The 10,000-nt window shown below is 46.2% G+C and overlaps 2 protein-coding genes across 3 annotated transcripts in view; both read right to left on the minus strand.

Annotated features, from left to right (window-relative positions):
• Nucleotides 1-1,447: 1,447 nt before the first annotated feature.
• LOC310817581 (E3 ubiquitin-protein ligase TRIM39) lies at nt 1,448-5,338 on the minus strand (the record flags this gene model as incomplete). Its single annotated transcript, XM_083688219.1, has 6 exons — nt 1,448-2,193; nt 2,389-2,507; nt 2,784-2,806; nt 2,927-3,157; nt 3,534-3,629; nt 4,901-5,338. 6 exons carry the CDS (start codon nt 5,336-5,338, stop codon nt 1,658-1,660), a joined length of 1,443 nt encoding a protein of 480 aa, XP_083544345.1. The 3' UTR covers nt 1,448-1,657.
• A 470-nt stretch (nt 5,339-5,808) lies between these two features.
• cyp4f3 (cytochrome P450, family 4, subfamily F, polypeptide 3) overlaps nt 5,809-10,000 on the minus strand; it is a 9,060-nt gene continuing 4,868 nt past the window's right edge. For both annotated transcript variants that reach the window (XM_083686934.1, XM_083686933.1), the window contains exons 9-13: nt 9,361-9,490; nt 8,255-8,388; nt 7,460-7,524; nt 7,159-7,241; nt 5,809-6,834 (exon numbers count right to left, since the gene is read on the minus strand). In XM_083686934.1, the coding sequence (XP_083543060.1) occupies nt 6,657-6,834; nt 7,159-7,241; nt 7,460-7,524; nt 8,255-8,388; nt 9,361-9,490 (590 nt within the window). In that variant the 3' untranslated portion in view covers nt 5,809-6,656. The remainder of the gene's footprint in view (nt 6,835-7,158; nt 7,242-7,459; nt 7,525-8,254; nt 8,389-9,360; nt 9,491-10,000) is intronic.

Below are 10,000 nucleotides of genomic sequence, written 5' to 3' on the forward strand. Positions count from 1 at the left end.
ATTGTGTGACTTTGGTATTTTTGTATTTAAAAACAACAACATCTGGTGCTCTGAAAACCCTACTTTGTAGCCTACAAGGTTGTGTGTGGGGACTCTGCAACACTGGTTTTAAAAGTCTCTTTTTAAACCTGATTCTTATTTGTACGGATTTCATTTGATATCATTTTTCTCTTTGTGGACAGCACGTTTGTACTTTTTACATGGTCTGGTTGAGAAAGTGGGAATTTTTTGGTAGCCCAAACACCGACAACATTTGTGTTGTACAGTATCTCTTTCCTCAACAGTGTTGTAAACCAGTATGTCATTGGAAAGGTGCTGTAGTTTGCATTTATCAACGGTTAAGTGGTCATTTTAAGGCAATGTGGTCAAGTGAGGGTCTTTTTCTACCGTTGTGTGTGTGTGTGTGTGTGTGTGTCTGATGTAAATATTCTTTGTGTCCCGAAAGCAGCAAGGTGAGCATGTCCTGAATAAAGTTTGAGGGAAAAGGTTTGATTTGTTCCATTTGTTGTTATTTGTCTGTTTGTCACATGGAGTAATGTAGAAACATGTAGCTGTAATTGAAATACAATAGGCCTATAAATTATGGACAATTATTATGGAGAATATACCTACGCATTCACTGTGTGTGTGTCTGTGTGTGTGTGTATGTGTGTGTGTGTGTGTGTATGCATGCGTGTGGCTGTGTTTGTGTCTGTGTGTATGGAGGGCACACTGAAAGGTTAAAAACACGTTTGCATGCCAAAATACCTCTGCGCTGTGGGGGGGGGGGGGATCCTGTTCCCTTGGGAGTTCCAGGGGGAGTCATGTGTTACATACAGATGGAGAGACAGTAACAGGTGAGATGTCATCAGAGGATTACTCTCTGCTGAAACAAGCTTTGGTATTTGGGTCATTTATACACACATATTATTTACACTATGGAACACACAGACACTGAACGCAACAATCTGAATGTGTTTTTGTATCTGTTGTTACTGGACAATCAACAAGTCACCAGGGTTGGGGTCAATTCCATTTAAATTCAGTCAATTCAGAAAGTGATTTCAAATTGAATTTGCAATCAATTGAAATTGAAATTCAACGGAAGTCACAGCATATATCATCACAGCACATACTGTATGACAACATGTTTATATTTTATGTTTGCCTATTTTAGGCCTGCTTAATAGTAATCAGTACTTGACTAAAGGCAGAATAATAGAGACAAACATCCCATGCAAACAATGAATCCTGTCCAGTCAAACTGAAGTGACTGACAAATGTTACATATACACAATCAATTGCAGCAATATCATCACGCATGAAACGCAACCGTTGAATTAGATTAGTGCAAATGAATGGAGTATCCTTCATAAAAATACCACAAAACCCTGCATTTACTGATAAAGTGTTCATATAGTAGCATGCATATTTACTTTGCTGGATACATCAGTAGTGGATTGAAATACAGTACCTGGGCCGAATAGATATGTAAAATACTTTCAAATCATTGAGCTGTGCTTGATTTAATTTACCTGGTACAATGGAACCAATGGAACAGTCCCAACAGCGCAAACTCTGAGCAGAAATCAAGCACGCCTCAAATACGTACAAGTATTTGACATTTTGACCACGGTCTGATCTCTAGGTACAGTATGCCAAACAGAGTTTTACTGAGCTATTCCGTCACAACCGTCACCTTCCCTGACGAGATGCGCAGTGGATGACGCTTACAGGTGTTGGAGAAATACGGGAACACTGTCTCAGTGAACTTATGCTTAAACTTATAGATGAGTGTGTTATCGCTCGAATCGGAGAATACCAGCCTCCCCCTATCCCAGTCCAGCTGCACACGGACCCTCTGGGGCCTCTTCTTCAGTACCAGGTGGGTGTTGGTGCTCGTACGGGCCCTGTACTCCCCCCCGTAGTGGCAGATGGTCCACAGGCCCCGGTCGGGACTTGGAGGGAACCACTCCTTCCTCAAGACCGTCTCCCTGGCGACCCCCAGGGCCCACTCGCTGTTCTCCCCCACCTCCACGTCCCAGGAGTGGCGACCGGAACTGTAGCCCTCCGAACCCAGGACACACTCGTAGTAGCAGAAGCGCTCAGGGTTGTCGGGCAAGTGCTGATCCTCTTCAGTGTAGCGCAGGCTGGTGAGGTCATCAGAGAGGGTAAGGCAGATGTCGGCCGTGTTGGGGTCCAGTGTCACCGGGGCTTTGGGCGGGGGGGGGGGGGGGGGTGTAAAGGAAAGGAAAGGAAAGAAAGATGGGTAGAAGAGAAAGATGGATAGAGAAGGGGAGGAGAGACAGAGAGAAACAAATTGATAAGATTAGAGAGAGAGAGAAAGAGAGAGAGAGATAATCCCTCAGATTGTGCATGAATGAGGTTTCAATAGATCATTTTACTCACTGTATTGAATAACAGTCTGCATCTTCTCCCAGACTCTGTACTTCAGGCAGCCCAGGTGCTTGGCCACATCGAGCAGTGCTCCTGACACCTCCTCTGGGTCCTGCACTGTGCACTGGGTCCTAGGATAAACAGACATCACAAGTCAATGTCAAGCTTTACAACAGAACTGTCAGGAATGCTCCTGAGCCCACTGCTCCCTCCACTGGTTGCCAGAGGCCATCATAGACTCTTTTTTTATTGTTGTTGTTTTGTGGTCTGTCTTGAGTTTCACTCAATGTTGGGCCAGTACCTTCAGTAAAGATTTTCGTTTGATTTTTGCAACAACGAGTCCTGCCCAGTACCTCGTCACATGAACTACGGAAAGAGAGAGTAAGAGAGAGCAATATTCCACCCACCTTTCTGATGTCCTCTTGAAGTTCTGTAAGGAAACAAAGGAGACATTGTTGGCCTATAAATTAAAGTGAAATGAAGTGAAGTGATGAAGGTAAAGAAAGTAAAGTAAGGTAGGATTCTCCTCTTTTTCCTCGCCTGTCGCTACCTTTAGAAATGAGATATCATCCATGCCCATCGCCTCCTCCGTCTCCATTATGGTCTCTGCCAGGGTGGTGATGTCATCCGTTAGTCTGTCCATCCTGTCCTTCACCTTCTGACTCTTATGTTCCTCCTCTTCCTTCAAGGCAGACATGACAGAAACCTCTTCGTCACGGAGGTATCGGTGGAGCTTCTCAAACTCCTCCTTCACTAGCTCCACCGTGTGCTCTGCCTGGCTCTGCAGACACGGGTGAGGAGGATGATGACAACCTCAAAATTGATATCATAATGATTTTCGGTCAATAGCTTATATCTGATATACTTTGTTATAGCTTATATGATAACGCTGGGAATCCAATTGTGTTCCTGTGATGATACTATATATCAAATATATCAAATGTACATTTGATGACTGTTATTCAGCACAGGTCACATAAAACCCAAAGCTAATACCCATGTTCTCTCTTTTGAAGGCTGATGGATTATATGGGCCTTTCACCATGTTATCAATCAATCAATCAATCAAACGTACAGTATAGCTAGCACATTTTGTACATAAATGCAATGTGCTTCACAAAAGTGAGGTCTACTTCTATGTCTTTGACTTTGTCTACCTTGATGTGGTCGGCTGACTCCTGGCAGGTCTGTTTGGCTGTGCTCAGAGCCTCCATCTTCTCCTGCAGAGGCCTCAGGGCAGACCGCAGTTCCCTCTGGGGAAAGAAAGCATGGGGGATTCACAATTGGAAACTCACATGAATGGGTGACCAACCAAATGAATATACAGTGCCCTGCGCAAGTAAGAGGACAGTTTTACACTGCTCTACACACCAAAACTTTGGATTTGAAATCAAACATTACTATAAGGTTAAAGTACAGATTCTCAGCTTTTATTTGATGGTATTTGTGTACATATTGGTTTCATCATTCAGAAATGACAACACTTTTTATGCATAGTCCCCCCTATTTCAGGATACCCAAAAGTGATGGGACAAGTTTATAAAATGATTAGGTCGACAACCATTGACCCCACCAGACACTAGGTATCTTCTCTGGTGATGCTCCAGGTCTGTACTGCAGCCACTTTCAGTTGTTGTTTGTTTTGAGGACATTTTGCCTTAAGTCTCTTCTTCACCAAATGCATGTTCAATATGATTTAAAGCTGGAGATTGACTTGGTCAGTCAACAACTTTCCACTTTTTGGCACTGAAAAACTCCCTAGTTGCTATGGCAGTATGTTCTGGGTCATTGCCCTACTGTATGATGAAGCGCCGTCCAATGATTTTGGAGGCATTTGCTTGTACTTGAGCTGACAAGATGCTTCTGTACATTTCAGAATTCTTGTATATTTGTATATTTTCATTCTGCCGCCGTCAGCAGTTACATCATCAATGAAGACAAGTGAGCCAATTCCAGTGGCAGCCATACATGCCCAAGTCATAACACCCCCTCCACCATATTTTACAGATGTGGTGGTATGCTGTGGATATTGGGCAGTTCAATTTTTTCTCCACACTATACTCTTGTCATCACTCTGGTACATGTTAATCTTTGTCTCATCTGTCCGAAAGACATTTTTCCAAAACACAGCAGACTCTTTTAGGTACTTTTTAGCAAACCATAACCTGCCATCCTGTAATACCATCAAATAAAAGATGAGAATCTCTTCATAATTGCCCAATTTCAAGTCCAAACTTTTGGAGTGTAGAGCCAAAAGAAGAAACTTACTTACTTACGCAGGGCACTGTATATTAAAAAAGGAAAATAATGTTTGTTTGGGGTTTCTAACCATATTAGATGTATGTTGCCATCCATATTAGTTGCATGTCTGAGAAGTCATTTATAAATTGAGTCCTGTCTGTCTGTCTTGTCTGCATATATGTATCTCTGTACATATGTCCATCTGTCTGTCTGTCTCTCTGCCTGCATGTACGTTTCACTGCCTTTCCATCTATCTGTATGTCCGTCCGTCTGTCTGTCACACCTTGCAATCCATCGTGGCCTCCTCCATGCTGCAGCACTCGTGCTCCTCGTGCTCCTCGCTTTGACACAATGCACACATGGCCTCCTCGTCCTCCACACAGAACAGAGTCAGCCTCTCCCCGTGGAGCGGGCACAGCTCCCCAGCCCAGGCCCCTGACCCTTCCCCCCTGGGCCCCCCTAGACCCCCGGCGCGGCGCGGCCGCCCTTGGAACAGCGAGTCTAGCAGCCTCTTGACCACACAGTCCAGCAGGTCCCTGCCGTAGCAGACGGTACAGCCACCCTGCCCCAATTCGCCCTGGCACAGCTGCAGGCAAGCCTGGCATAGGCTGTGCCCGCATGGCAGGACCAGAGGCGCTGCCCCTTGGCAGCCCGGACACAAGGGATGCTCCTCATCCGCCGCTGGGACAGGAGCCTGCTGGTCACCCTGCTCTGACGACATCTAGGACGTGGATCAGGACGTCAGATCGCCTACCTAGATCACCTATCACTGAAAAACCAACCACGTTTGATTGTCACCTACTACGTATGTACGTCTCTCTCTAATGCCCTCCGGTGTGGTCTAGTCTGCTCTAGTCTCAGCAGAGTCTTGCACAGTCACTGTTGCTCTCAGGGAACAACATGAAATCGACCCCTTGATACTGTAGCTATTTATAGAGGGGTTTTTAATAGACAGCTCTCTCTGGCTGTGTCTGAGAGAGATGGAGGGTGGTGAGGGGGTGAATGTCAGTGTTGATCATATGAGACTGTTTGGGTAGAGGCATGTCTTGGGGAGGGACGGTCAATACAGACAAGGCTTGGAGAAACAGAGAGCTCTGCTGAGTCACAGATCTACCCATGCTCTTCTGTAAGTGTAAGTATGACACAAGCTAATTATATTTTCACATATTCATGTTTCATAGGAATAAAGCACAAAGTAAAGAGAGATTTAATCAGGTATTTCAACTGCAAACTTTGTGAATATAGCACTGCAAATTCCATCACAATATGGTGACAATATGGTAAAATGGGAGTTTTAAAAGAACTACTTCATCATACTTTATCATCATTACAATCAAATCATATGCCCTGCTTGAAGTCAAAGACTCCCAACCCACAGACTGATATAAAAGACAATGGTGGGTGTGGAAAATGTCCCTAGACATGACCCGCAGAGCAGAGTGATGAACCTAGGTTTGAGAACTGAGGCTGCCTCGTGCATGGGAATTATGTCACCATAGTCGAGGAGGACAGGGAGGAGCGTCATCTGGACAATCCTCCTCCTTGTCGCAAAGGTGAAGCAAAGAACTTATTTCTATATAGAAAACCAAGTTTAAGTCTCAAACTCTCTAGTTTTTCAACATGTGTTTTCAAAGACAGTTTATCATCAATCCAAATGTCCAGGTACTTATAATGTGGGACTTGTTCAATCTGGGCTCCTTTCAGGGTAAAAATATGCACATACTTGTAATCAATATTAGGGGATCGAGAGAAAAATATACATTCAGTTTTGTCCTCATTCAGCACCAGTTTAAGACCAATAAGTGATTTTTTAAATAGATCAAAACCTTGCTGAAGGTCAAGAATAGCTTGGTGAGCTGAGGGGACACAGGAGTAGACAGCAGTATCATCAGCATAAAGACGCAATTTAAAATGTTTGACATGAATACATTCCAAGTTGTTTACAATCACATTCACATCATTGATCACAAAGTGCTGAACAAACGAATCATTTGGAATGTTGAGGACATCCTTTACAGCATAGCGACGAGGGGTCCATATCATTCCTGAGGGGTGGTCAGGGCCTCCAGCTGTAACCAGAGCCCCCCCTCGGCACGCAGGACCAACTGAGGGAGCCGACGTGCCTCCACCCCCCCGGGGGTCACGCGGAACCTGCGTAGAGTCAGGGCTAACACCACTCTCATCTCTGCCATGGCAAACTTCTGACCTATGCAGTTCCTACACACACAGGACAGTAAGAGTCAGTTTCTTCAAACACAAGACATCAAAGATCAGTTTCCACATAACTTGTACACGTACGCATCACACACCTCATAAACACACACACACACACTTAAAAAGGGTTCCAAAAGGGTTCTTCAAAAGGTTCTCACACAGGGACAGCCGAAGAACCCTTTTTTCTAAGAGTGCACACACACACACACACACACACACACACACACACACACACACACACACACACACACACACATATCTACACAGAGAGGGCACCATCATGGTTTCCATGTGATGGTTGTGTTGTGACATGAGGAGAAACCTTACCTTGGTCCTGAGGAGAAGGGAACGAAAGCGTGAGACGGCCGCCCCATTGAGTTAGCAGGGTCGAAGCGCATGGGGTCATAAACCTGGAGGGCGGGAGAGTGAGACACCTATCAAGCTCTGGTTTGCTTGTACCAATATTATATTGAGTATATTTTTAACCTCGACCACCGATAGAAGAGTGAGAACGAGACTTGGAAGTGTGGCCACGCGAGACGACAGTGTTATCAGTACATGAGGAAGTGGACTGAGCCCTGAGGGCCGATTGGACTACAAGATCCAGGTACAATAGTAGGCTACTCACATCTGGGTCAGGCCATATCACTGGGTTGTGATGGGTCCCATAGATGCTCACCAAACAGATGCTACCTGAGGGGTAAAAAAGCGTTTCTGTATCATGTGCTCACATACACATACCGGGCTCTATTTTCAGGCGCAAAAAGGACGCAAGTCGAAGTGCAAGCGTACTGGCAATGTGTGTAACAGGTATGAAATGCCCACAATGCTGGAGCATTGTCTCGCCTGTATTCAGGTGGGTGGAGTAGTGGTCATAGAGGCATGTTCAGGACAATAAGCAGGTCAAGTGCCATCCTTTGCGCTTCAAAATTCTGGCCTCGAAAATAGCAGTAATATTTCAGACACACCCCCTAGCGCCATCATTAGCATCCCCCCACCAGCACTGGTTTTTACACCCCAAAAATAGAGCCCACCATGTGTATCACTGATATCATGCCATAGCCTCTGAGCTTGCTCATTACTCCCAACTTTTTAAGTGCTGCAGAGTGCAATGAAAATTATTTCTTCACATTCCTGCCTGTTTGACCTGTCCCCCCCCCCCCCCCCCACCCTGTGGTATGACCCGTCCCCCCCCACACTGTGGTATGACCCGTCACCGCCCCCGTCCCTGTCCCTTCCCCCAACCCTGTGGTATGACCCATCCACCCTCCTACCCTGTGGCATGACCTACCCCCCACTCATCCTGGTATGACCCGTCACCCCCCTCACCCTGTGGAATGACCCCCCCCCCCACCCTGTGGTATGACCCGCCTCCCCCTCACCATGTGGTATGACCCCACCCCCCCACCCCACCCCCCCTCACCCTGTGGTATGACCCGTTCTCCTGGTACTGTCATGTCCTGGGTGTAGCGGCGTGTGACAGCCGACACGGGAGAGTGCAGTCTCAGGGACTCTTTGATGCACATGGTCATGAAGGGCAGGTTGCTCAGGTCATCCCTACAGCAACAAACATCATCATAATGATGGTCATCATCATCATCATCAGTCTCATCAGTCACATTTTGAAGGAATTGTGCCTTTTGTGATAAAAGCACTATATTTGACACAGAGCAAGGGCAGGTCTTAAGGAGCATTTTTTGTTATAGGGCGATCACATATACCCCCTGTCAGCCATTTTCAAAATGGCTGCTAAGATTGCTTTGGGGTCAAGACCACACTCATTTGGAATTGCCATACCTGAAAATATTATTAGTGCAGTAAGACCAATGATGGTTTATAATGTTTGTAGGAGTGTAGAGAACACACACATTTGACAAAAGTGTGCCAGGTATGTACGTTCTTTAACTGGTTGTGACAAAAAACGACCCTAAAAATGGTCATAATCAGTTTTTTGCTGTTGTTTATCCCTAGTTTCAATATTTTACATGTAAACAAGTAGGAAATTATACATGACTGTTCTCTAGTATCTGCCGATTAAAATTATGTGCAAAAAATGCTCCCTAAGACCTGCCCTTGCTCTGTGTCAAATTTGGTGCTTTTATCACAAAAGGCACAATTCCTTCAAAATGTGGCCTCTAACCACCTCACAATATGTATCATTCCTTCAGCAATAAAATAAATCTCATGGACGAACAGAGACAGGTAGACAGACAGACTGAGATAGACAGACAGACAGAGAGACAGACAGAGAGGCAGACAGATGGACAGACAGACAGACACACAGACACACAGACAGAACACAGACAGACAGACAGACAGACACACAGACTCACAGAGAGACAGACAGACAGACAGACAGACAGACAGACAGACAGATAAAGACTGACAGACAGAGACAGACACACAGACAGAGACAGACAGACACACAGACACACAAACACACAGACTCACAGAGAGACAGACAGACACACACACACACACACACATACACACACACACACACAGACAGAGACAGACAGATAGACGGACCAGTCTATGTTCTCCGTGGTGCGTTCGTCCAGCAGAGCGTTGACCTCGGCCCGGCAGCGCTCCTGGAAGTCCTGGTGTCGGGCCAGGTTGTACAGCACCCAGGAGATCCCACTGGCCGTGGTGTCATGACCTGACCACAGGGAGAGAGGGCAGGAGGGGAGAGAGGTTAGGGGAGGAGAGAGGAGAGGACAGGAGAGAGGGGAGAGGAGATGAGGGGAGATAGGTTAGGAGAGGAGAGAAGAGAGGAGAGGAGAGGACATGAGGGGAGAGAGGTTAGGAGAGGACATGAGGGGAGAGAGGTTAGGAGAGGAGAGAGGAGAGGAGAGGAGAGGAGAGGAGAGGAGAGGAGAGGAGAGGAGAGGAGAGGAGAGGAGAGGAGAGAGGACAAGACAGGAGAGAGACATGGGAGAGGACAAGAGGAGAGAGAGATGGGAGGGGAGAGAGGAGAGAGAAAGAGAGGTCGAAGGACAGAGGAGAAGACAGGAGGGGAGAGAAAGAAATGGGAGAGGAGAGAGGAGAGGACAGGTGGGCAGAAAGGACAGAAAGACGAGAGGAGAGAGGTTTGGAGAGGATGGGAGGAGGGTGGTTAGGAGAAAAATAATTCTTCCTTCTTCTAGCATTGTGACTGCTGTCAAAGGCG

This window comes from Argentina silus (assembly GCF_951799395.1).
Source record: "Argentina silus genome assembly, chromosome: 16".
In the NCBI taxonomy this organism is placed as follows: domain Eukaryota; kingdom Metazoa; phylum Chordata; class Actinopteri; order Argentiniformes; family Argentinidae; genus Argentina; species Argentina silus.